Raw genomic sequence first — 25,916 nt, forward strand, 5'->3', positions numbered from 1 at the left:
TGTTGAGATATAAAGTGTGGGAGACTTACACTTGCAATATTGATAATTTTATTGTACTTACAATTATGACGCTTAGACAGTGAATCCATACAACTGTAATTGTTATGCACATATTTGCAACAAGGAATGTGCACGTATTTTAATAAGTGATAGGAATTATGAGCCTTTACGCGAGAGATTATGATTTATCGCTTGATAAAATCGCTAAATTATATGGAAATATCTCATACACTTTACGATGTGATCTTTTTGTAGCTAAACATATGTGTATATTGTCCTCCTGTAGTCGATTATAGAGATCACTTTACAACAAATGGCATTATATGCGTTTGTTTCATGTATATAACAACAATTGTATATATATATATATATATATATTGTTGTTATTGATGTTGCTGTTAATTGCGAGATAAACATAACATGACAGTTTTTGAGCGTCTTACGCTTCTACGCATACTAGGGGGCGGAAAGATCGAAAGGGAAATATCTCGCTCACAAATGTCAAGATATACTCGTAACACAATCCGACAATTTTTAAGCCAATTCGGAGACGGCTACTGTCACACGCAACGCGAGACTAATTTGTAGACTGCATCTATAAAATATATCGTGTTCGGAATAAGAAGTTCCAACGAATTCACAAATTGATGGTACTATTATGATTTGAATATATGTGTACAGTCTAATCCTGTGCTCCACAATGATCCTATTGCACTGTCACTGACGGACCAACTCGCGCTCATAATTCCGACGGATATATTAAATCTCTTTCGATTCTTTCTCTCCTCTCTCCCTTTCTCTCTCTCTCTCTCTCTCTCTCTCTCTCTCTCTCTCTCTCTCTCTCTCTCTCTTTCTCTCTCACCAATGATATTGTGTAATTGTTAAGTACTAAAAAAATCAAACGTCTACTTAAATATGAGCGGCAGCTCATATTTACACTTGACGATAACATACACTTGCCGATAACATACACTTGACGATAACATACACTTGACGATAACATACACTTGACGATAATACGACGCGTACAACACGAAAGAAAACGGTGGAAAATCAGAGACCTGCATTATAACACATACCTGCATTACATCATATCTACTTCTCGAATGTGAACTCGTGAATTTCAAGTTGGTCGTTGATAGTCACAAGCGGCTTGACATTTTTGAGAAATACGCCCTATAAAAACTGCACACGAACGGATCCAGCGTGCGTTTGTACACACACAAGGGTCAATCCTTTCGCTGCAGACGAGTCCCTTCTTTCTTTTTCTTTGTTTCTCTCACTCATTCTCTCTCTCTCTCTCTCTCTCTCTCTCTCTCTTTCTCCTTCTCTTTTCCTCTCTTTAATTTTCAAACAATGAGACTGCGATGCGACGTACTGTTCATCCTTTGCAGCAAAAGGATTCACAGATTAATACTACCTATTGAATATGTGAACGTAGATCAAACCGTGTTACGAAGTATTCAATTATTCGTGAGGCCGCGATTATGTGACAAATCAGGTTTAAGCCTCTCCTTCCCAGAAAACGTTTCTCATATATTCTCCTCCTTTCCTTCTTTCTATTCTTCTCTCTGAATGAATCGTCTCGTAATGAGAGATGTGTCTCATCTATGTAGAAGAGAGAACATAAGACTCGGAATCACGCTTAATCGCAGCCATGCATTGCTAAGAGAAACCAACAACAGTTCAACGTGACCATAGAATAAAGTTTTTTGATCGTGTAAATAACGCTCCTACGGATGTCAGGTACAAATGTTATACAAGTAACTTGATCTAGTTAATTTTTCTTTTCTTGTTGTTCACTTCTTCAAACGATATTTTCTTCCTTTCTCTTCTCTCTCTCTCTCTCTCTCTCTCTTTCTCTCTCTCTTCCCCTTTCTTTCTCTTATATGTTCGATGTTCACATTCGTGTATCCTAAATATCATATCACGGGGAACACAATTTGCCCATGAGTCTCTAATAATGAACTTATATTGTGATACTTTTCTCGTCTTACATACTTTCAACCAAAGTTTAAAAGGAACACATAAAAGTGAAACCTCCGAAATTAATACCTGGCACAGTGGCGTGCTGCGTGCAAACGATCATCTCGATGACGACGTAGCGCTCTCGGCGACAACAGTTTCAAAAGATTGCATCATCTATATCGTATTACACTCGAATTACGCTTCCCCCCCGTCAAAATCAAGAGAGACCGACGACGAGATAAGTGACATCAATACACAGTACATCAATCGATTGGTCCTAACAACCGTTCCCGCAGGGTAAAATTCCTACTATATACCACGTACGAATCGCCCGGTGCTGGACGCGAACGCATCCTGAGTCCTGATGCGTGGATTTTATTAAAAGATACCGCGAGACCGAAGAAGAGAGAGTACAACGGATAAACGCCACTGTTCGACCGAATAGAACCTAAGATAAACTTAAAAGTGACTTAGGAATACCGAACGCGCATATATGTAGCCAAGTATGTAAGAGTTACATCTATTCAGGACTGCACGCTTGCTAAGCGTGTTGGCGTAGTTGGCTGCAGGTCCATCGTGCGGCACACCCATCCGGCGATGTCCACGTTCTCCGACTCGGCCTTCTTTATCCACTCGTGATTCTAGCAAGAAACAAAGAAAGACACCGATGAGATATGACGAGTCTCTTCTCTCCAGCGTTTTTACCAAACACGGACTCTCCTCCATCCGGGACACGCACCATTAACGTCTTCAAGTCCGCTCTATCGGCTGGATTCTTCTTCAAGCACCGGTCGACGAAATCCGTGAAGGTGTCACTGAACACTCCGGGCGGTAGTTTCGGCGGCGGCTCGTTCACTATGTAGTCCAACAGCTCGAATATGGCCATGGGTCTCGGACTGTTTGCGCCTGCACGATGGAGGAATTGTCGAGAATTACACAGAGGGCAATCGCGTTCGCGATGATGGAGATAGAAATGAATTCTGTGGCTGGAATCATCGACGAGACAAAAGTTGAAGACAGTCAGCCTTTAACGGGATTTAACGACAAATATCGTTGTTTAGCGGACAGATTATAACGGTAACTCGATAACAAATTCACGACAAATTCTGCGTTAAATTAGATGATAACTGCGGAAATGCAGAAATTGCACAAAAATATTTAACGTACTTCATCGATCGGTAGCTCTGTGTATAAAATTCATGCCTATATGTTACAATGTTAAATGCCCAGTCGACAATTATCTTTATTCGATCGCTTTCGGGCTGCTCCAAGCCTCTCTGGTCATGAAAATTTGCTCAAGGCTGACGGTCTTCAATATCTTATCGATGCCGGAACTCAACCAGATGGTTGAATGTTTCTTCTGTTGCTGATTAGCGGTCTCAAGTAGAGCGGAAATGAATCATCTAATCTTAAATGTTCTAATCTTAAAATAATAAAGCTTATAACTGGAACTGTTAACGAGCTAACGGCTAACAAGCTGAGTTGAATTGAACGTGTCAATGAGAGAGCCTTCGAAAGCGCCGATAATTCGTCGCAAAATTCTCATCGTGAAGCCGCATACGCGGCGTCGATAGCACTCAGATTAAAACTTGAGCGAGACACTGACTATGTCCTGGCGACTGAGTAGTCGGCGTGGGTACACTGCTCGTCGCATTCTCCACGGGCGGTTGAACCGACTGTGGACTGAATATGGAAGTTAAAGTCTTCTCGTCCGGTGGCGGAATGGGATATTGACCGATTGCCATTTCAACCAGCGATAGTCCCAACGACCAGATATCGCTTTGTACCGAATAATGTGACCCTTGCAGTCTCTCTGGCTGAAAAGTTTCCATATTAATCGCACCCAAAAATACATTTGTAGAGCGTGATATCTTACTGAACATTGCTCAAGATATCAAGCGGAAAGAATATTTTGCTCAAAGCAGCACAGTAAACATTCTGCCAATAATAAAAATGGACAAATTCACTTTATACGAGTGAAAAGTTAGTGAAATTCAACGAATGACTCGGCTGTCATTCCCCCCCCCCATTCTTCGAGTGAAATTTCATTGAAAGGCATTCAGAGAAAGAGAAATTTCTTCGAATTTACTCTATCTCTTCTCTCTAGACAATTCCTTGAAATAAAAGCTGCCTGAAAACAAATAAAAATTCACTCGAAACAATTATGGCCGGAATCATAAGAGAATGAATGTTTACCCAAACCTGTTTTGTTTGTCCCTCCACTTCTCAGGCGGAATTTCATTCGAAAAAATTTAAGAACTTGAGAACACACACACTACAAACGAGTACACAGCAAAACTGAGCTTACCGACATGTAACTTCGTGTGCCGACGAACGAATTGGCCATCGAATCGATCAATTGCCCGGAGACACCGAAATCGCATATCTTAATTTCTCCCGCGCTATTGACCAAAATGTTGCTCGGCTTCACGTCGCGATGCATTATAGCGTGTTTGTCCCGCAAGTAACTCAAGCCCTTTAGCACCTGTAACAGAAGACAAGACTCGTAGAGACAAAGCGGCAGTTGGCGGTAATGATGATTGCATCGCTGTGAACATAGGAGGAAGATGCAACAGCTTCTCATCAAGTTTTTCACGTTTTTCACAGTCTTTCAAATGTTATTCATATACGCACACGCACACACACGCACACATACGGCTTATGACTCGTATCGATTTGTCGCTTGAAACTTGTCTCGGGTGAGACACTCAGGTTTGAAGTTCCAGAGAGTTAGATGCGAATTTTTCCACTTGTATCGCGATCATCGGATATATTCAGTCGAGAAGCCAAGCAAACTCCGAACGCAAGGCTCGAGTATCTCACCAGAGAGACACACACACACACACAGACAGAAGTTTCAAGTGGCAGCAGCTACTGATACGATGCCTGCATCCTTCTCATGGAAATATCCCCCTTCTATCTTGTAAGACCACGTTCAGCACGTTGCGAGAGAGATGCAGCCGAGCTCTTCGAAGGTGCAGCAAGCGGTGCTGGCCCGCACATCCTCCATACACGTGCACAAGAAGAAACTGACCGAGCAGGAGATACAAGAGTTGCACGAGGAGCTGCAGACGGTCGACCACGTAATAGCCTTGAGTGCTCTGTGCGAGAAACTCAACACTGACCCGAAGATGGGTCTAACGGAGGAACAAGTGCGCGCCATCTTCCTACGAGACGGCCCGAACGCCTTGTCGCCGCCCAAGGTTACTCCGGAGTATCTCAAGTTCCTCAAGTGCATGTTCCACGGTTTCGCGTTGCTGCTCTGGGTCTGCGCAGGCCTCTGCTTCATCCTCTACTTCGTCACTTACTTAATGGAGGAGCCCGACATCGGCATCGTCTGGTTGGGCGTGATCATCGTTCTCATCTGCATCATCTCGGGTGTATTTGCGTACATACAGGAGACGAAGAACATCAAGGTGATGGAGTCCTTCGAGAAGATGACGCCGACTTTCGCCACGGTGTACCGCGGTGGTGTTAAGCTACGAGTGCCCACGGAGGAGTTGGTTCTGGGTGACCTCGTGGAGATCCGTATGGGAGACAAGATACCGGCCGACATCAGGATCATCGACTGCCATGGCCTCAGGGTGGAGAACTCCAGTATCACCGGCGAGAGCGAGCCGGTGGCCCGTACGAATTACCCCACCGACAACAACCCCCTCGAGTCCGCCAACGTGGCCTTCTTCTCGTCGTTTGCCGTGGCCGGCGAGGGTAAGGGGATCGTCATCGCCACGGGCGACCGCACCATGATCGGCCGTCTTGCCGGACTCACGTCGCACTTGCCCAAGATCGAGACGCCGATCGCTAAGGAGATTAGACACTTCGTCGAGATCATTACGTTCGTGGCGATCTTGTTTGGGGTCATCTTTTTCGGGTTGTCGCTAATGCTGGAGCCGAATATCGTGCGGGCGTTTACCTATCTGCTGGGCATAGTGATCGCCAACGTGCCCGAGGTGCTGCTGGTCACCGTGACGACGTGCTTGACGTTAACCGCGCAGAAGATGGCGAATAAGAACTGCCTGGTGAAGAATCTGGAGGCGGTCGAGACGCTGGGCTCGACCTCGACGATCTGCTCCGACAAGACCGGCACCCTCACGCAGAACAAGATGTCCGTGTCGAACCTCTGGTTCGGCCACACCAGGTACAACTTCCCGCCGGGCGAGCGGATGGGCGTCGAGCGGGACCTGCTGTTAGAGAAGCCGGCCTTCAACGTCATGATGAAGGTGTGCACACTCTGCCTGCACGCCGAGTTCACCAGAGAGTCCTATATGTTGGCGCCCATCGAGGAGCGCGAGGTGATCGGCGACGCGTCCGAGACTGGGATTCTCCGCTTCTGGGAACACATCCATTCCACCCAGCGCTTCCGCGACGTGTATCCCAAGGTCGCCGAGATCCCATTCAGCCCCGTCACCAAGTACCAGATGTCGATACATCGGGACGTCAACGGCTACATGATAATCATGAAGGGAGCGCCGGAGGTTATACTGGAGTACTGCACAAGGATCCTCAATACTGACGGTACGACCCACGACATGACCGCGAATGATCACTCGATATCCCGCAGAGCCTGCACGGAGCTGGGCTACCTCGGTGAGCGAGTGCTGGCGTACTGCGACCTGCACCTACCCGCGAACGCGTACGGGCCGAATTATAAGTTCAGCACCGACTCGCCCGCGACTTTCAACTTCCCCACCAAGGGCTACAGGTTCGTTGGCTTGGTGAGCTTGCGGGACCCGCCACGGCCGGGTGTGCCCGAGGCGGTGGAGAGATGCCGCACCGCCGGCATCAAAGTGATCATGATCACGGGCGATCACCCGGTCACGGCGATGGCGATCGCCAAGAAGGTGGGCATCATCAGCGAAGGCCACGAGACCCACTACGAAAGGGCGATCCTGCAGAACAAGTCTTACACGCAGCTGACCGACGTGGACACGGAAGCGATCATCATCACTGGCAGCGAGTTGCGGGACATGGACTCCGGTCAACTGGACAACGTGATACGCAAGTACGAGGAGATCGTATTTGCGAGGACATCGCCGCAGCAGAAATTGCTGATCGTGGAGAGCTGCCAACGGCTGGGCGAGGTCGTGGCGGTGACCGGCGACGGCGTCAACGATTCACCGGCCTTGCGGAAGGCCGACATCGGGATCGCCATGGGCATCGCCGGCTCCGACGTCGCCAAGAACGCGGCGGACATGATACTGATGGATGACAACTTCGCGTCGATCGTCACCGGCGTGGAGGAGGGCCGACTGATATTCGACAATCTGAAGAAGTCGATCGCGTACACTCTGACGTCCAGCGTGCCGGAGATGCTGCCGATGCTGAGCGGCCTGATACTCGCCATTCCGCTGCCTTTGGTCATCGAGCTGATCATCTGCATAGACGTCGGCACCGATCTCATCCCGGCGATCGCGCTAGCTTACGAGAAGGCCGAGTCCGACATAATGCGCCGGGCACCGCGAAATCCCCAGTACGACAAGCTGGTGAACAAGCGGATGATATCCATCACCTACGGTCAGATCGGGATGACACAGTCGTTCGCCGGGTTCTACACCTATTTCATGGTGCTCATGATGAACGGCTTCATGCCCGATCGTCTGTTCGGTCTGCGGATTGACTGGGAGAATCCGTCGATCAACGATCTGCAGGACTCGTGGGGCCAGACATGGACCTACGAGGACAGGATGAACCTGTTGAACGAGGCGCGAAGTGGCTACTTCCTCTCCATCGTGATATCGCAGATGGTGGACTTGGTAATGAGCAAGACCAGACGCAACTCCATCTTCCAGCAAGGAATGAGCAATTGGTTTGTCAACTTCTCCTTCATCTTTGAGGTCGTGTTAACGGGGATCTTATTGTACGTTCCTGGCACGGAGTACGTGCTGAAGACTATGCCTCTGAAAGCTTACAGTTACTGGCCCTGCCTACCGCTCGTCATGTTTCTCTGGTGTTACGATGAAATGAGACGCTGGTGCATCCGCCACTTTCCCAGCGGCATCATGGAGAGAGAGACGTACTATTGACGACGCTTTGTCAGAGACCCGTGAAGGAGAACAGTCGCTTTTTCCCGATATTCGCACATTTTCAGTTACCGATTATAATCGACCGCGCAACGCGCGGTGTCCGCGTACGTGAATGTGTTCCGTTCTTCCGTTCTTCCAATGTGTGTGATCGTTACCTCATATCGTAGAATTTGTTTAAGAAGAATTTATTTCTCAGACGACTCTAGCAATAAAAGTGTCACTTACAGCGAATGTGATTGTGCTTAGGATTGGTTCTGGAATTCGTCCTGCTTTTTTCAATATCAGGTCTAAGGATCCACCATCCATGTACTCCATGCATATGCTAATTTCTCCGTCACTGTAATGCACACCACATGCGCTCAGCTTGCAGTTAAGTGTCACGAGGAGAAACTTGTCTGTAAAATTTACCTGTAAAAAGCGCCGTAAAACCCAACTATATGCGCAAAGTTACACTCGTGGAGTACTTTCAACTCTCTGATTATTTGCTTCTTAATCGCTGGCTTCACCTCCAAATGTATCAACTAAAATGCAAACAAGTTTCACATGAAAATATACAGTGAATGTCGCGAGTCTGGCAGACATCCACCTACCTTCCTTGCCATTATAAGGCCATACTTTTTGTGCCTAACTTTCATGACAACACCGCCGTTACCAGCGCCCAGTTCGCCCAACTTCTCAAAATCCTCATCGCACAATTCTCCGACTTTCTCTTTCTGCCCCAGAAAGCTCTCCAGTCGTTTCCTCTGCTCCTCGTCCATTTCTAGTTCCTCGAATTTCTCTTGAATAACATCAATGTTCATGCTACCCATCACATTGCTGAAAAACCGAAAATGCAGACATTCGCGAAGTCTCACGGCGATCCTCCCCTAGGAGATCTGTGCGACAGTCAGAAGCAAATCGGATCGCACACAGGGGATATTGAATCGCTACGTTCATATAAGAGGCGACCAGAAGCTCTAAGCAGGGGGACAGACAGCTCCGCAGTCGAGAGCGATTCACCTCGATGGGGTCCTCGGATATTCTACATATCCGTGGCAACTTTTACATTGAAATTCTATAACAACTAGATATCTCAGAGGCAGTAAACATATCGCCATATCGCCAGAATATTTTTTTACTACCGCTTGACATGAGCTTATCTAACGAAACACTGTCTCACCGACTTACTTGGGTATCACTGATGGTTCCGAGTTGGTCTCGGAGTTGCCCACGGGCAAGGGTGGCACCGGCGGTGACGGTGACACTGCTGGCACTGGTTCTATCGAGCCAGGTGGTAGCGTTAAGTTGAGTTTGTTCTTTGACATTTGGTAATCGGCCGTTCGGAAGCACGTCGGGAACGAACGTTAGATGCGTTACACTAAACGGCGAGAGGAGCAGGTTGCCACTTGTCAGCAACGTGCACTTGCGGCTCATGTACGGCTTCCCGGGAATGTTAGATCACGTCGACCTTCCGCGCAGCTTCCGCACGAATCACAACGCTTGCGCAAGTCTCGGAGTCGCATTCATCGCTCTCTCGTGTACTCTTCACGAATGCATGGAGGCGAGTCGCTACGTCACTCGGTACGGAACTTGCGTGTGTATCACTGATCAAAGCAAGCTGTCAAGTGCGCCTTGTCACTCCGCACATACTACCACATACTACATACACGGTCACATAAAGTGTCACAGATGAATCGACGAGTGCACTAAAACTGTCGCAGTCGTGGGTCTAGAGTGTGCACGCTCTATGCCGATGGAGAACTTTCTCGCAGACTTCGGCTGCACTCACAAGGCACAAGTTGTACAAATTGCTCGGTAAAACTTATCTCTGATTGGTAAATACTTTCAGGTTTACCAACGGCTGCATTCAGTAGACTCAACAGTTGGACAACATTACTAGATTTTCCACTGAATCTCGCTCCTGATTGGTAAATACTTCTGGGTCTATGAAGAATCTATAAGAATCTATAAGAATCTATAAAAAATTCTCCGATCACAGACAATGGCCGCGTTCAGTAGAACAAAGTGATCAGTGAGCGCTTAATGATTATTGTCTGTGATTATTATCTGTGATTGGAGCATTCTTTTAGATTCTTCATAGATCCAGAAGTATTTACCAATCAGGAGCGAGATTCGGTGGAAAATCTAGTAATGTTGTCCAACTGTTGAGTCTACTGAACGCGGCCATTGGGTGCATCCAGAACCACAAATGCTCACTGTGACCTCTTGCATCTGATTGATGTATATTCTCAAATCTAAAAGAATGTACCAATCAAGTGTAAAAGCTCATTGAGCGCTCAGTGAGCATTCGTGGTTCTGGATGCATCCAATAATCACTGGCTGCATTCAGCAGACTCAACAGTTGGACAACATTACTAGATTTTCCATTAAATCTCGCTCCTGATTGGTAAATACTTCTGGGTCTATGAAGAATCTAAAAAAATGCTCCAATCACAGACAATAATCACTAAGCGCTCTCTGATCACTTTGTTCTACTGAACGCGGCCAATAAGTGCTCACTGATCATTTTGTTCTATTGAACGCAGCCAATGAGATCCATCTTCCAAACGTCGATCTCTCAACTTTTGTCAAAGTTTGTCCTGCTCGGATTTTTATTCTTCATAATATATAATATCATGTTTAATAATATGAAACGAAAACCCGAACAACTTTTACTTCTCAATAGAAGTTAGAAATTGAAGTATTCATTCGATTAGTCTGCTTAGCTTTATTTTATTCTATACAAAAGTAAAAAAATTATTTGATTTATTGAATCGCGTAACACTTGAGAATAAAAAATCGTCTAACTAATTTTCGAGTATTATTGGAGGTAAATATAAGTGCTCAATTGTTGTAAAAACGACGATTCGTAATCGTAATAAACGAATATGTAAAAATTAATAAACGTGCCGTAGTCGTAAACGAAAACTTAAATTTAATCTAAAAAGTCAAGGATATCAACAAAAATTTATATATTTTAGAAAATAAAAATTACGGTAAATTTGACAGTAGAAGCAAAAATAATGAGAATTTCGACTTGTAGTTAGTATCAATATATAATTTTGAAGTTTCTTTTATAAAACTGGACATCGTTAACACAAAGGATCTCGAAATCGTAATATAACTGGACGACAGGGCAGCCAAACTTTCTATTTTCAAGTGATACAACTCAACAGTGGAACAGGCACTTCTTATTTTCAAGCATTACGATCAAAGGACGAGTCGAAGGAACTTTTTTACCCGCAAATAGCAGATAAAACGGAGGGAATCAGAAGAATCTTTATTTTCAAATGGTACAACTCAATGACAAATCAGACGAACTTCTATTTGTCAAATCAGGTATGTATATACACAAATGCAAAATAATTTCGCATGCCATATGGCTCTAACCGAATTACTTTCTTTTAGATTACATTGACCTATAAAAAGCGTATAGCTTGCCGAAAATATCTAACATAACCTAACCTTTTTATGTAGTTTAGTGGGTTCACGGTATGAATGTGGATGCAAATGATCGGTAAATATAAAGATATCCGGTGACATAGATCTGCAGATCTAAACTATATTGAAATAATATGATGAATCTTACTTTATACTGTTTTTTCAGGACCACGGTTGAAAATGTGTTATTACTATATCGTGAGATATAGTTATATTATTGAACAATAAGAAAAATGGAATTTATAACGTTAGAACTAAGACCACGACTGCAATCGTGCAATGCATTTATCGCTATGCGTAAAGATCTAGATTTAAAAGATGTTCAAGTTAAACTTTCGGAAAGTAACATAGCGTTAGTACTCAAAGATCATAATATGGATTTCTCGTTGCCATTCATAAAGATTGTACCTACTTCTTTGTCTATGTTAAGTATAAGGAACAATTGGATTTGTTTTCGTTTACAAATGATGCCACTGAATTCGGTATTTGGATCTTTTAGCGTAGAGGTGCTAACTGATTCAAACAAATCAGCCCAGTTGACTTGTTCGCAACCAATTTTAGAAGATATCAAATTGCTATTTAAGGCATCAGAATGTATCGTATTATGTGCTTGTTGTAAGAATGTTATCTCAAAGCCAACTACTTTTAAACGAGCTCTACCTTTGCCTGATATACAGTGCAGCCCAGATGAATGGTTCTGTTGCAAGCATAGTTCTAATGATATTGTAAACATAGAAACACAAAAATCTGATTACTTGTATGGGTCTTACTTTGCTCTGCTGCACAAGAATATTTTTATAAACAATCTACGCATAGATAATAAAACATTAACCTGTGATAAATGCTTTCTGCATATAGGGGCGCTTTATTCGTGTAATTTACTCAAATTATGGAATTGTTGTGTAGATTACAAACCTCAGGATGACACATTAAGTATTGTAAATGCTACTAATCCATTAGATGACTTTTTAATATTCATAAAAGACTCATTGACTAACATATTAGGAGAAGAAATTATCTTGCAAACATCTATTGGCAAACAGACTCATTATCTTTTGATAAAACCAATGGATCGTGAATTGAATTTAATTACAGAACCATATCACCAAATAATCAATACCGACGCACCTATCTCGTTACAGCAGAAATGTGTTGCCAAAGTTTTATACAAGTATGACACAAGCAAAATTGCTAACACTAATAATCATTGGAATGTTGAATATCACGAAGTAAGTTTACCTATGATCGAGGCGGGATTAAAACATTTATTGTCATCGACGGAACGCCTGCCTCATAATAATAGAAATATTGCAGACTACTTTCTTGGTTATATAGCACTACGAGAGAATGTGAGCAAAGTATTATGATATCACCGCGGACCATGTCCATTTTTGTACATCTTGCATATATTTTACTTATTTTTATATACAATAAAAAAAAATATCCACTATATGCCTGTCTTTCAGTACAAAGTCCCATCTAAGATTAATCAGGAATAGATTATTAAAATAACTTCTATAATTCTTATACGTATCACAGCAATCCAAGGGAAATATTTAGATCCTCTATGTTTTTCTAGGAATACAATGAGAATGTCATTACTTCAACAAATCAATTTTGTTTAATTAAGAATTTCCAATACTTATATCAATATAAATTGTATATATCGTAATTAATACTATTAGGACGTATTTTACAATACAATTTTATCAATCAGATGCGTCAACAATTCATTTGAGTAAGAAAGAAATTGGAATGTAGAGAAACAGAGAAATTTATACTGTTGCAATAGCAACGAAATGTTAAATAGCTGCCACGGACATATCATTCTGTGCATAAGTAATGCAATTTATTTCAGAAACTCATAATTACGGAATGTGGACCATGCATCATATATAAAGGGAAATATGTAGCTATCTACACGAGAAAAATCCAAAGTTACGTGAAAATAATTCTATAATCAGAATACCGCGCATGTATTATCTATGTCTATCCTATCATAAAACATTTGAATATGATATGGTATATACGATCTATACAATGCGATGTATACAGATTTGCATAAATTGTACATATAATCTTTCTTATAACAAATTACAACGTTAATAAAACGTCACAATTGTCATAATAAAATGTAATTTTGCTATACATGTGTACTTGAAATATTGATATAATAGTAGTGTACAATATCTTTATAAAGTTATTTCAAGGAAAAAGAGAAAAAAAAAACATTAAAAACAGAAGAATTACATTTTCTCTGAATGTCGACAAAAAACACATTTATCGTGATTGATAGACTGAATTAAACATGCATAGAATAATAAAAGAGTGAGCATCAATGTTGTTATCTTTCTTTTCATTTAAATTGGGCACATAAGAATAAAAAATATAAATATTTGCAGAAATTCTCCAAATGAGAACCATTATGCATGAAAATATTTGTGGAAATTCTTTAAATGTGAAAGTGCATACGTCTCGAATTAAGCCTGGTATTACAGTTCTCTTACGGGCATTAGGCCATGGTCTCTCCTAGTATTGTGCTGTGTCTAAAATTATCACATAATATTATACTGAACATGGTTACGTAACATTAGTTTGATCACTAGAACTGCGTATTCTGTCTACGAGAGGTTTTATGTACACCCAGCCACCATCTTTGGTTTCCTTGAAGAGCTGTTCAAACACACAGAAGAACTAATTGGCATAATTCACGAAACGAGCATTAAAGAAGGATCGAGCAGAAATTATTCGCTTACTTTCGTTTGCCACGTTATGTTATTTTCTTTTCGGACGCGCGCCTCATCTCTTTGTTTCTGTTCAATTGCACATTTTGCAGCCGTAGCTTTATCCATATCGTTAATACGTAGGCCAACTGTGACGTCACGCCAAACCCTTCGCGACTCGCACTCTTCTTGTTCGCATACTGTTTTCACTAATTTTCTCTCCGTACTAAGCTCTTTTACGTCGGCGAAAATCTCACTTTTCTATATCGAGAAAAATGTTACGAAACATTGTTAGTAATCGGCTGTTTATATCGGTGAATAGTTATACAACTTATTAACATGATGATGTGAATACGTTTCAATTACTGTTACCATAGTACCCGATTCTTCTTAATTAACATCATAATCAAACTTCATTACAGGCGTTTCAACTTACACCATCCGACCACTTTGCTTCCATCATACCACTCCATTCTCCATTTATAACTAGAAACGGTTTCTTGTCTCCTGCTTGAAACGCTTGACAAGTGATTCGATTTCGTTTACCGCCGTAAAAAGGCTTTGTTAAAAATTCTATCGTCGCATGATAGCCAGTTTGCAGGCAGCTTATAGTCACAGTTCCTCCTAACTCTACCCATGGTATAGTGAGGATAGATCTGCCATAACCATTAGGGAAAGTTAGAACATATTCCTCTCCATGTTGCAGTACATTTACCCAACCCTTTCCCACATTATGTACTCCTATGCTTAAGCCCAAAAATTTGCTTTTTGTCCAAACGTGAGCTCCAAAACTAATATTTTTCCCAACGTGTTCAGCATAAAATGCACTAACTGCGATCAAAAAGAATAATAAGTCATGTGGTCCACGATATCCAAAGAGAAAAGCTTGAATTAACAATCACTTTAATACCTGGAGGATGATGTGAGACTTGTTCAGCAAGAAAAGCAAGTTGATTCTCCTTGCACCATGGTACAGGACCATCTGATATGAGTTTGTTGCCTGAATCCGTAATATTGTCAGAATAACCGGTATTTGGTATATTCCAATGACACCGAAAAATTTCACCTAATATTGGATTGTACGGTTTTTTGGCTACACCAGATTTGCGTCCCGCATGAAAGCTGCACAAGTACCAACGAATTACTTGTACCATCCTCTCTTTAGGTGTAGACATATCTGCAATGCTAAATTATGAAAATACATTAACTAAATACTTTTAAAAATTAATTATGTAAATATATTAACTAAACATAATTACATTAAATATAAAATATAATTTGCTCAAATATATGTATGTGTAAGAAAGTGTTGTTATTAAATCAAGTAGTTGCTGCAAGTACCTTACAAATTGATCAGGATGAGCAAAATAATCTGCATACATTTCCAGGAGTGACCTACGCTCCAGAATGAATGTTGGTAAGGCAACCTTTGTTAAATCCATACCGATCTTTACTTGAGACAGAAGATGCGTCACAACCGATCCATGGCTCTCCATGGAATCCACTATAAACAACCAAAGCAAAAAGAGAAGATACTAAAGGTGTAAGAACCTCTATTCTTCATTGTCTTGTATTTATATATTTGCTTATATACTTACTTTCTGTTTCGCTTTCTTCTTCGTAAAGAGCTGCAACAGACATACATATATTTACATCTTAAAGTACAATAAGTATTCATACAGAAATAGAGATTCAAGGATCGCTAACTTCAATTTGTGTAGATCTCAAAACGGCCAACGATCTTAGAAACGAGTTGTACGACGTTATATGAAGGTTCAAAAATTCTCCCAATTTAACCTAAATTCTACATATATATAACTTACGACTTGAAGTTATGTCCAACATGTTGTCTTGCCAGAATAGACCAACTAGTATCCATTCCTAAACACCTTATTTCCTCAGGACCGAATCGTTTCTTGTTAACGCGAGATATTTAACTGAATGCTTTGTCGTGAAAGCAAACGACAGAACATCAGGTTCTGCCGAGGTTCTGTTCTCTCATTCATTGTCATATCGATCAAACATTCTCTTACACCGAACCGCAACTTTACTTCGAGAGAAACATAACGAAATGCTCACGAACGTGTTGGCTCGCGAGAAATACTAATTCACACGTCGAAGATAGCATTCGAAGCGTCCGGGATCAATAATGGTCGCGGTGGATAAAACAGACGATTAAACGTGCTAAACATGGTCTGCATTATCGACAATGGAACTGGTGTGCCGTATAAATTGTGTATGTGTGTGTGTGTGTGCCTTTATCTCGCTCTTTATCTTTTACATTGTTAAGATACTGTATGTGTGACACACCACAGATACACAGCAAGGGATTTTCCTCAGACCGCACAGATATCTCTTCGCGTCTTGCGTCATCGATCAAACTACTGGGATATTTTCAAAAATCGTCGAATTCATGCGGGGAAGCGTAACATGCAGCAATAAACCGCATTCAATATGAAAGTCGCATGCAGAATATATTAGCATGTAATTACAACCGGTGTTTTATCACAGTAATTTTAACCGACTTCTTTTCCCGCGCGTTCTTTGACATAATATATGCACACTGAGACATCATAAGACCTTTTCATAATCATTATCTGTTTGTCGAATATAGATATCACAATCAACAGAGACCTCGGCAATTAACGGCAGACTCGGTGACGCATGCCTGTCAAGACTACAATAGTTCAAACTGTTGACTGTTGACGAACGTATGAAGGAAATTCTTAGATAATGCGGTAAAAACGATTACATTCAAACAACATAAAATGTTGACTCACCGTCGTAATCTACCGAACCATCGCCTTTAATAGGTGGCAAAGGTGGCTCCTTACGTTTATCGCCTGCGGCACTTTCTATGGACGAGTGTAATCGCTCGTTATCTGAACGTCTGAAAATCATTCGCATGTTACTGTTATCAAATATATAAATGTCATATTCTTCTAAAGCAAAGAGAATGAGAAACAACCAAGGGCGATGCATCGTACGGCGGCATGGGTGAGAAGAATATTAATTACTCTTACGCAGAAATATTAACATGTGATACTTGCAGCGTAATATGATTCTGAACTATCGGAGTTGGTATCTCGTCCGCAGCGTCGAAGTAATCGTCGTCCTCGTCAGATGAAGAATACGAAAACTGTGGTACTGGTAGATCTCTATCTACAACTGAGAATGTGCAGTGACGCTTTAATACAAGAAAAAAATACAAAAAAGAAAAAAGAGATAGAAAGGGGAATGGACTTTACAGAATCGATATAACTTGTTTTCAACAATGTTAGGTGTAAATATGTATGCTGCACATGATATTAACCATTTGATAACGTAGGCACCCGGGGTTCCACACACTCAGAGCCTAATTCGATGCCAGTTTGCACTGTTGCCTCTGGCGCCCTAGCTGCAACTAAAATTATATCTTAAGAATCTGATGCATACAAGCAAGTGATATAAAACTTATATAAAACAAATATGTAAGAAACTAAATGATTATCAAAAATTATCAAGGCTCCACAAATGTGCAATCAACAATAGATTATGTGAGAATTCTTACCATGAGAAAGTGGTGGAGAGACATGTATAGAATTAGATGGTCCTCTGTATACTCCGTTAACTGGTATTGCTGTGTTCTAATTGTAGTGAAATAGCAGATGTATTACAGAGCTTAGCAATCAATGAAATAACAAATGATATGTAATAAGGTACCTTTGCAATTTGTAATTGGACAATGGTATGTTTAACAGAATTAAGCATAGCATTGGCTTGTAATAAAATAGCTGAATACTTTTTCTGTTTCTCTTCATCTTCCTCAGCAGCACTTTTTTTGGTTTCAATTAATTTAATTTGTTCGATCAAGAGTTGAAGATAAGCATCAGCCTCAGCTACTTTGCGGTCAAAATCATGTTTAGGTAGTGATTTCTTAGGATCCCACCTCTGTAAGGATTAATTCCTTGTTGGATTATATTTCAAAATTGTTTTATTTGACTTTTTTACATCCATCTTGTTGTTTTAAGAAAAATAGGAAAATAAATATTAACAATTGACTGTATATGCAATTGTATTCTTCTCAAAATAGACAAAAAGAAGGTTCTCATAAAGATAGTGTTTAAAACACTTGGTTAAAAAGTTAATATTGAGTCAACATTAAAAAATTAATTTTAATGTCAATATAATACATATACAATAATTATTTAAATTATCAAATTCACACACTTGATTTTAATCTGTGGGGCCATTTAAAAACAATTATTTACTTGATTCTGGCTGACGATAAACAACTTTGACAAATAATAAAAGATAGATGTTGAACAATATATAGTACTTTAGGAATGTTTAAATATACAAGATGTTTCATGATGAGAAGAATCCAAAATTATATTGTTTTACACTTCAAGTATACATTTCAAGCATTTCTTTTAAGCTTTCTAATTTTTAAAATTCATCTGAATAAATATTACATGTATCACATCATTAAAATTAATTTTTTTTAAATTTAGACTCAACTTATATTTGTATGTTTGGTACTTTGTTTATAGAATTTTTTTTTCTTATAAAAATATATAATTATATATAGGCAGTCTTTTTGAAACACCCTGTTTATTTATAGTTGTATATGCACATGAGCATACCGCATTGGAATGACGGAGAATTGTATCTTCTAGTGCACGGATCCAACGTTCTCTTTCCTCTCCATTGCGCGTTTGAAAATGAAAAGTCTTCGGGTCATCTTTGCAGGATGATGTTGTGATAGTAAATGTACTGTCATCTTCATCATCTATACCAATAATAGCACCTCTCAGTCGTACACAACCACGACGTGCTCCGCGCATCATTTTCTCCTTGCTCTAAAAATAATAAAAGTACATATAAAAACTGTTGTTAAATTTTATTAAGTAGATAAGTATGTAAATTACAACAAAATATGTAGAAAATATATACCAAGTTACAATGCACCATACTATACTCGCACAAATTAATGTGAGGACGAAAAGAATGTAACCTAATTAACGTAATTGCATTCTCGAAAATATATTTACCGTATAATAAGACAGAAGGCCAGCATTGTCGTCCAAAACAAACCATCGATATTGCCATCCATTAACCATATTTGTCCACTTGCTGAGGGAACCCTCCATTGTCGACATAATTATTTGTTGATCGCTGGTCGACCCGCGAATATCTGCACACGGTCCTTACATATCTCACAATGAATATCTCGATAAAAAAAGTCACATAAGACGTGATATCACCGCGTCATTCCAATCCCTGGGATAAGTTGCATCTCCGCGATTTGCAATTTGAGATTTACCTCACGGATACTTCGGTCACTGGCTATGAAATATCCAGTTTAGTTCAGTTCAGTTCGTTATATGGCTCCGGACTGCATACAGCAATGTCCATACGCCATTTCCCAGTAATATGATGTAAAAAGAAAAACAGAGACAGCGCGTACACAGTCCCCACGATCAAAAAATTATGCGTAGTTACAAGAACCACATCCAACTGTCACAGATATGAAATATCTATTGAACTCCTTAATTCATGAAAGAACTTTCATCGAAAAATGCCGTATTTCTGGAGATACCAAATATTCCCTATCCAACAACCAATCCACTTATTCGACAATCGTTGTTCAAGTGCAAATGCAGCCTATTTCACCAGATTCGCACGAACTTCGCTTTAAGCCAGCGGCACACGGTGCTTGTTTTCGTGCTGGATTGCTTGCTGGATTAAAATACTGCGTTGTGATTGGTATATTTTCGAAGATGGATGAAAATGCACCAATCAGAACGCAGTATTTTCATCCAGCAAGCAATCCAGCACGAAAACAAGCACCGTGTGCCGCTGGCTTAAGCAAAATCTCTCCCGTCTTGCCCCTTCGCTTCTCATCTTTCACGCTACCTGCCCGCAATTTGGGAAGAAATATTTCGAGACCGAGCGGAAAACTTTTAGCAATGACACAAAATGACGCTAATAGGGGTGGCTATTTTTATAATTTTTATATTCAATTTTTTCATTTTTTTTGTATTCAATTTTTTTTTCATTTTTTTCCGAAATCAATGCGGAAAAATGAAGGGTCACCAATTATAAGTTAATTATAAGTTAATTATTTGCGATAATTATTTGTGATAAGATGTTAATTATAATAAGACGTTAATTATAAGTTAATTATTTGCGATAATTATTTGTGATAAGACGTTAATCTAGATTCGAAATAAGGATGGTCCGAGCAAATCGCATCGAGTTGTAATCGCACGTTTTGAAGTTAGAAGTCACGAAAATTTGTGAAAAGTGACAGACCCAGAAATGACGAGTCATCAAATATTAATTAACGAAGCATGAGTGATAAGGTTTTAATCTAGACCCAAAATAACTAAGATCCTCATAAATTGCAACGACGTGCGCCTACGCGTTATTGAAAAATTGAAGCCAATAGGTCAAGATCGACCGATACGAAAATGATGAGTCACCGGGTATAAGCTGCAAAATTATTTGCGATAAGATATTAATCTTGGTTCAAAATAAGGATGATCCGAGCCAACCGTATCGAAATGCGATTACGCGTTTCGGAGTTACAGGCCACGAAAGATGGGAAAGTGACAGGCTCAGAAATGACCTGTCACGAAATATTAATTATCGTAATATGGGAATACGGAATATACGTAAATCGGACATAAATTGGATGTGAAACGTACATCCATTGGCCGGATGTCCGGTGCTGTCTGGGTTCGGGAATAACAAGTTACGAAATATTAATTAACGAAATATGAGTGATAAGATTTTAATCTAGGTCCAAGATAACTCAGATCTTCACAAATTGCAACAACGTGCGCCTACGCGTTATGGAGAATTTGAAGCCGATATGTCTAGATTGATCGATGCGAAAATGATGGGTTACCAAGTATAAATTAATAAATCGTGTGCAAGAAGCTAATCTAAATTGGAAATAACAATGATCCGTAGATACCAAATCAGTCCAACATTACAGAATTATGAAGTCCGAAATGTTAAAATTAATGAAGAGAAAAATGATAGATCAATATACGTCATGGAAATATTTATGCTAATCGAAAGAAATGATGCAGAATGAAAGAAATGAGCAATAATTTTGTTCGCATTTTGGCTAAGTCAAAAAGAGGCCGAGACCGCTCAGCAATGAGCGCGGGGCTCGACAGAAAGGAAGACACAGCCCTTTTGAGTTTCGCGGGATCGTTCCCTTTTATTTCCTCCTCATGGGCGATGTTCGTCGAGATTCTGGAAGAATGATACTCGCTGGTCGGAGCGCGAGCACCTCCCGAACCCGCGATTCCAATTTTGTTAACAAAAAATACAAGTTGAACGCGGACAATTTGGACGAAAATTAAGTTTGTACGTGGCACGTCCAGTCGAAGTATCAGCCAGTTGAGGCCGCAACCGAGTCTCCGTACGCGAAGGTTCGACCAGAGCAGCTGATTAAAGAAAAAACGGTGCGGAACGAAGCGAAATTGATACTTGCAGTCGGTCTCGTGCGAATTTTAGATCTGATCGGAGTGAGGAATACAGAGCGGTTCGTAACTTCGATCTTACATTAATATATATTTTTTTCGTTTTTCTTTGCTCGGAGATGGGACGTTACCCGTTGTCGATTTAAAACTTTGCCAGGTTATTGGCGTTCATATGCTGACAAACAGTGACAATAACAACGGTGTGTCCCGTCGCCGAACAAGCACGGTGTGATCGTGTGATCACGCGCTAGTCATCGCAGAATATCTCGTGTTGTCGAGAATCCTCGATTCCATCGAAACAAAGCGCTACGATGAGACGACGGATCGCAAACAAATGATGCTGTTTATTTTTAAGGCAGTATGACTAATTTTCCTAAAATCCAGATTAATAAAATCCAAATTAATATCTTTCCGGATAGCGTAAAGAGTAAGTAAAAATTTAGGGAAGTAAATATGGTTCGCTACGACACGTCGTTTGGGTAAGTGCGCGGCGGCGTGAGTTCCAAGAATCGACGAGGCATTTACACGGACAATGAGTACTAAGGATCGTAGAGACCTGCGAGCGGACTCGTTGAAAAACTGATGCTTTCAGGTTGAACGTAATATTTCGTTTGCTCATTCAAAACGGGTTAATAAAATGCGCTTAAAATGTAAAATGTGATGAACTATTAAGAATGAAAATATCAATAAACATTAAATGTATTATTTCGAAATATTTAATTGAGATTTTTATGTTTCGTTTCACAACCATGATCAGCCTCATAAATTTTTTCATTGGATAATTTTTTCATCGCAAAAAACGCAATATCGCGAGACAAGCAACTCCGAATTGTTATAGCGATGTACATAAAGTGATATACATAGAGTAAACTTACCCCTCAATGGTTCCTGATGTCCCTCCTTGCAAAATATATCCTCGGCACTTAATACTTTTCGCAACACAAACACTAAATTTTACTTTGAATAATAACAGGCCATTTTTCACATCACTTGATCACAAACACAAATCTTGAGCAACAAACGCGCATAATTTCATCCGGCACTCCCGAAGATCCGGTTTCGTTAATTATTTACTTTCGACTACTTGATGATACTTCGCCATGACAAATGCACGAAATTTTCTTGCGGTATTCTCGACGAAATAATATACGCTGATATTTGCCTTTAGTAATTCAAAATCGCAGAAAATACGCATGGTCGGCTTTTGGAATTCACGTACTAAGCGTTGCAATGCAACAGTCGCGATTTTCACTGGCTGCATTCAGCAGACTCAACAGTTGGATAAAATTACTAGATTTTCCACTGAATCTTGCTCCTGATTGGTAAATACTTCTGGGTCTGTGAAGAACCTAAAAGAATGCTCCAATCACAGACAATAATCACTAAGCGCTCTCTGATCACTTTGTTCTACTGAACGCGGCCATTGTGTGCATATGTTGGTGAATACGTACTAGCGTACTAGCCAATCAAAATATTCTGTTCGAAACCGTTCGTTCCGTTTGAAATATTCCAAGAAGTCGACCATAACAGAAAAAATTCCCGAAACTTTACTCGACCCTCCCGACGAAGAATGAAGAATTTTCAGCCAATATTTAACGAAAGTGTGCCATACCTCGATGTTTAACGATAATTCGCAACCGAGACTCGGCTGACGAAAACGAAGCTCTGCGACGCGAAAACCGAACTGCCCTTACAACTGACGCGCTGAGTTTTCCTCGGCATTCCGACAATTCATCTCACTTCACTTCGCGTGGCGGAACGAACGTCATTCCGCCATAGCACACGCGCGAAACTTACTTTCGGCACTCTCAATAACGATTTAAGACACGAGACTCAGCTACGGCAACTCAAAATCACGAAAAATCACGGGCGACGGTTTCTCGCACACTACCGTACCGCACAGAATCCGTAACCAGCGCCATAACTAAATAGGAAATAACAGCGCCACAAGCGGGATACTCGGGAAGCTGAGTCGACCAATCGCGGTGATTCATTTCTTTCCGTAGTGGAACTATTTATCTGCACGAAGTGTACGAGGTGCGAGTGAAAGCAATCGATGGTAGATCGATTTATGGTCTGTTCTTTGTAGCTGCACTGCTGAACTGGTGCGATAAGCTAGAGTGAGAAAACCTATATTTGTCTCACTTTAACTTATTGCACTAGTTCAACAGTGCAGTTACAAAGAACAGACCATTAATTCGGAGTTACACGCAGTGTAATAAGAAGTGATGGTACAATCTGATGCAATAACCGGACCGCTTCATTGCACTCTATTACACCCGACTGTACTGTAAATAAAATTATGTGCAAAGAGATCTGCTTTAGATTTCCACTTCTTTTCTACTGATCAGCCTGACATCAAGTTTTCGTGTATTCTTTGCTTATTTCACGCACACTGTGGGACAGTTTATAAAATATGGCGGATTCAGCTGGAAATTGGTGTCTCATTGAGAGTGATCCTGGCGTTTTTACAGAGTTGATTAAAGAATTTGGTAACTATTTTTGCAATTATCCTTCCAATTGTATTCCAATTGTAACAAAATCGATCTAATTGTAGTGGAGTTTACAAATTTGACAACTGCACTATTATACACCCACTTTTGTCAAGTTGTTTTACATAGTCTATATATTAAAGTTTTACATAGTCTATGTATTAAGGTATATATAAATATACACACACATATATATATATATAAATTAAATTATTTTTCTCACACACAGGTGTCAAAGGAGCACAAGTGGAAGAGTTATGGAGCCTGGATGATGAACAATTCGATAATTTGAAGTATATATACTTTGTATATAATGAACATTTCTATCACGTTAACTAAAAAGGACATTTTAGTTGACATATATATATTTTTTATTAACTATATTTCCTATACTTGTATTTCATAATACATAATCATGTAATTAACTTTTAAGTTCTTTTCTTTATGTTTGTATCTGTTACAATATTTTCCACAGACCTATTCATGGCTTAATATTTCTGTTCAAATGGGTACAAGATGATGAATTATCAGGAAATATTGTGCAAGATAGTAGGTTGGACAAAATATTCTTTGCAAAACAGGTATGTAAAATACAAAGTAAAAGTATAGAAGTGTTTTACTAATTTGTGAGAAATTACCTATGATAAAAATATTGAATATATGTCGTATTTAAAAAAATTATACTTATTTAGATAATAAACAATGCTTGTGCAACACAAGCAATATTAAGCGTTTTGCTAAATTGCAAACATGCAGATATATCTTTAGGACCAAATTTGGAAGATTTCAAAAATTTTTGTCAAAGCTTTGATGCAAACATGCGTGGACTTGCCCTTAGTAACTCAGATGTTATAAGGGAAGTACATAATTCTTTTTCAAGGTATTTATATATTTCTTTTAATTACTTGATATCACTTAGTATATGTTAATATATACAATTCTGTTTACTGTATACTACATGTATGTATATTACATAATTTTAGGCAAACAGTATTTGAATATGACTCAAGACAAGCATCTAAGGATGATAATGTATTTCATTTTGTGAGTTATGTTCCAATAGATGGCCGTTTATATGAATTGGATGGATTAAAGGATGGACCTATGGATTTAGGTCCGTGCCCAGTGGGGGAACAATGGGTACAAGCTGCAAAACCGATAATTCAAAAGCGAATAAACAAGTAAGTTATGATATATAGATGTCTCAACAACTCTTTTCATGTTCAACATGTATATAAATGTTGGTCATCTACAAATATCTATAAATCTACAAATCTACAATCTACAATATATCTACAAATATGTCATTTTACCTATATTCTATGAAAGTAAAATGTTTATGAACAGGTATAATGAAGGTGAAATTCATTTCAATCTAATGGCTATAGTAACAGACAGAAAAACTTTATATGAAAGACAGAAGGCAAATATCTGTGACCCTGCAGAAATGGAACGTTTGCAAGCATTAATTGAAGAAGAAATAAGAAAATCGAAAAGATATCAAATCGAGAATATCAGAAGAAAACATAATTATTTACCACTTATCATGGAACTCTTGAAGATTCTAGCTAAAGAAGGCAAACTTGTACCTTTGTATCAAAAGGCAAAGGAGAAAGCACTCGAAAAGGAATCAAAGAAAAATAAAGTTTGAATGTATATTGCAAAATTATATGATTATTTATATATAGATATGAAATTCTTGAAATTGTTCCAATATCTGCATTATGGTGAAATGTAATTTTTTTTTTTTTTTTTAATAAAATGCTTTACATTTATATAATTTATACGTTATTTTTTGTTACAATTTAG

The 25,916-nt window shown here is 39.8% G+C and overlaps 5 protein-coding genes across 6 annotated transcripts; 3 read left to right on the forward strand and 2 right to left on the reverse strand.

Annotated features, from left to right (window-relative positions):
• Window positions 1-29: 29 nt before the first annotated feature.
• On the reverse strand, window positions 30-9,648 carry Dsor1 (mitogen-activated protein kinase kinase 1). Of its 2 annotated transcripts, none has more exons than XM_019844435.2 (8): window positions 9,159-9,648; window positions 8,582-8,807; window positions 8,400-8,497; window positions 8,217-8,328; window positions 4,277-4,453; window positions 3,575-3,785; window positions 2,708-2,874; window positions 30-2,609 (listed from the first exon to the last, which is right to left on the reverse strand). In XM_019844435.2, the coding sequence occupies exons 1-8, from the start codon at window positions 9,293-9,295 to the stop codon at window positions 2,493-2,495; spliced, it is 1,245 nt and encodes a 414-aa protein (XP_019699994.1). In that variant the 5' UTR covers window positions 9,296-9,648; the 3' UTR covers window positions 30-2,492. The 2 variants fall into 2 exon arrangements, with proteins under 2 accessions (XP_019699994.1, XP_011150263.1); XM_011151961.3 differs by having other exon boundaries at window positions 8,400-8,512; window positions 9,159-9,646.
• On the forward strand, window positions 4,460-8,212 carry LOC105189690 (sodium/potassium-transporting ATPase subunit alpha-2). Its single transcript, XM_019844432.2, has one exon. It carries the CDS (start codon window positions 4,923-4,925, stop codon window positions 7,989-7,991), a length of 3,069 nt encoding a protein of 1,022 aa, XP_019699991.1. The 5' UTR covers window positions 4,460-4,922; the 3' UTR covers window positions 7,992-8,212.
• Window positions 9,649-11,063: 1,415 nt separating the features above from the next.
• On the forward strand, window positions 11,064-13,561 carry LOC105189693 (uncharacterized). The gene is made up of 3 exons (XM_011151964.3): window positions 11,064-11,309; window positions 11,379-11,487; window positions 11,578-13,561. Exon 3 carries the CDS (start codon window positions 11,645-11,647, stop codon window positions 12,776-12,778), a length of 1,134 nt encoding a protein of 377 aa, XP_011150266.1. The 5' UTR covers window positions 11,064-11,309; window positions 11,379-11,487; window positions 11,578-11,644; the 3' UTR covers window positions 12,779-13,561.
• A 185-nt stretch (window positions 13,562-13,746) lies between these two features.
• LOC105189696 (oxysterol-binding protein-related protein 9) lies at window positions 13,747-19,615 on the reverse strand. Its single transcript, XM_011151965.3, has 13 exons — window positions 19,168-19,615; window positions 18,760-18,975; window positions 17,837-18,064; window positions 17,685-17,760; window positions 17,448-17,537; window positions 17,185-17,302; window positions 16,915-17,024; window positions 15,733-15,762; window positions 15,476-15,638; window positions 15,045-15,319; window positions 14,571-14,965; window positions 14,168-14,395; window positions 13,747-14,084 (listed from the first exon to the last, which is right to left on the reverse strand). The coding sequence occupies exons 1-13, from the start codon at window positions 19,273-19,275 to the stop codon at window positions 13,992-13,994; spliced, it is 2,130 nt and encodes a 709-aa protein (XP_011150267.1). The 5' UTR covers window positions 19,276-19,615; the 3' UTR covers window positions 13,747-13,991.
• A 4,298-nt stretch (window positions 19,616-23,913) lies between these two features.
• Window positions 23,914-25,834, forward strand: Uch-L5 (ubiquitin carboxy-terminal hydrolase L5). Its single transcript, XM_011151966.3, has 6 exons — window positions 23,914-24,107; window positions 24,337-24,400; window positions 24,583-24,688; window positions 24,800-24,987; window positions 25,091-25,288; window positions 25,455-25,834. Exons 1-6 carry the CDS (start codon window positions 24,032-24,034, stop codon window positions 25,756-25,758), a joined length of 936 nt encoding a protein of 311 aa, XP_011150268.1. The 5' UTR covers window positions 23,914-24,031; the 3' UTR covers window positions 25,759-25,834.
• Window positions 25,835-25,916: the final 82 nt, after the last annotated feature.

This window comes from Harpegnathos saltator, unplaced genomic scaffold, assembly GCF_003227715.2.
Source record: "Harpegnathos saltator strain DR-91 unplaced genomic scaffold, Hsal_v8.6 scaffold7, whole genome shotgun sequence".
Lineage (NCBI taxonomy): Eukaryota > Metazoa > Arthropoda > Insecta > Hymenoptera > Formicidae > Harpegnathos > Harpegnathos saltator.

What these genes read in the sequence shown, in the direction of transcription:
- LOC105189690 (XM_019844432.2), top strand. Translation starts at nt 4,923, where the DNA reads ATGCAGCCGAGCTCTTCGAAGGTGCAGCAAGCGGTGCTGGCCCGCACA.
- Dsor1 (XM_011151961.3), bottom strand. Translation starts at nt 9,295, where the DNA reads ATGTCAAAGAACAAACTCAACTTAACGCTACCACCTGGCTCGATAGAA. An exon ending in TAAGCACAATCACATTCGCT is followed by an intron (nt 4,454 to 8,216) that starts GTAAGTGACACT and finishes CTTCTGTTACAG; the next exon opens with GTGCTAAAGGGCTTGAGTTA. An exon ending in TACTCAGTCGCCAGGACATA is followed by an intron (nt 2,875 to 3,574) that starts GTCAGTGTCTCG and finishes TCCATCGTGCAG; the next exon opens with GCGCAAACAGTCCGAGACCC.
- LOC105189693 (XM_011151964.3), top strand. Translation starts at nt 11,645, where the DNA reads ATGGAATTTATAACGTTAGAACTAAGACCACGACTGCAATCGTGCAAT.
- LOC105189696 (XM_011151965.3), bottom strand. Translation starts at nt 19,275, where the DNA reads ATGTCGACAATGGAGGGTTCCCTCAGCAAGTGGACAAATATGGTTAAT. An exon ending in TCCAATTACAAATTGCAAAG is followed by an intron (nt 17,761 to 17,836) that starts GTACCTTATTAC and finishes CACTACAATTAG; the next exon opens with AACACAGCAATACCAGTTAA. An exon ending in CATCCTGATCAATTTGTAAG is followed by an intron (nt 15,320 to 15,475) that starts GTACTTGCAGCA and finishes TTCATAATTTAG; the next exon opens with CATTGCAGATATGTCTACAC.
- Uch-L5 (XM_011151966.3), top strand. Translation starts at nt 24,032, where the DNA reads ATGGCGGATTCAGCTGGAAATTGGTGTCTCATTGAGAGTGATCCTGGC. An exon ending in GAACAATTCGATAATTTGAA is followed by an intron (nt 24,401 to 24,582) that starts GTATATATACTT and finishes TATTTTCCACAG; the next exon opens with ACCTATTCATGGCTTAATAT. An exon ending in ATTCAAAAGCGAATAAACAA is followed by an intron (nt 25,289 to 25,454) that starts GTAAGTTATGAT and finishes GTTTATGAACAG; the next exon opens with GTATAATGAAGGTGAAATTC.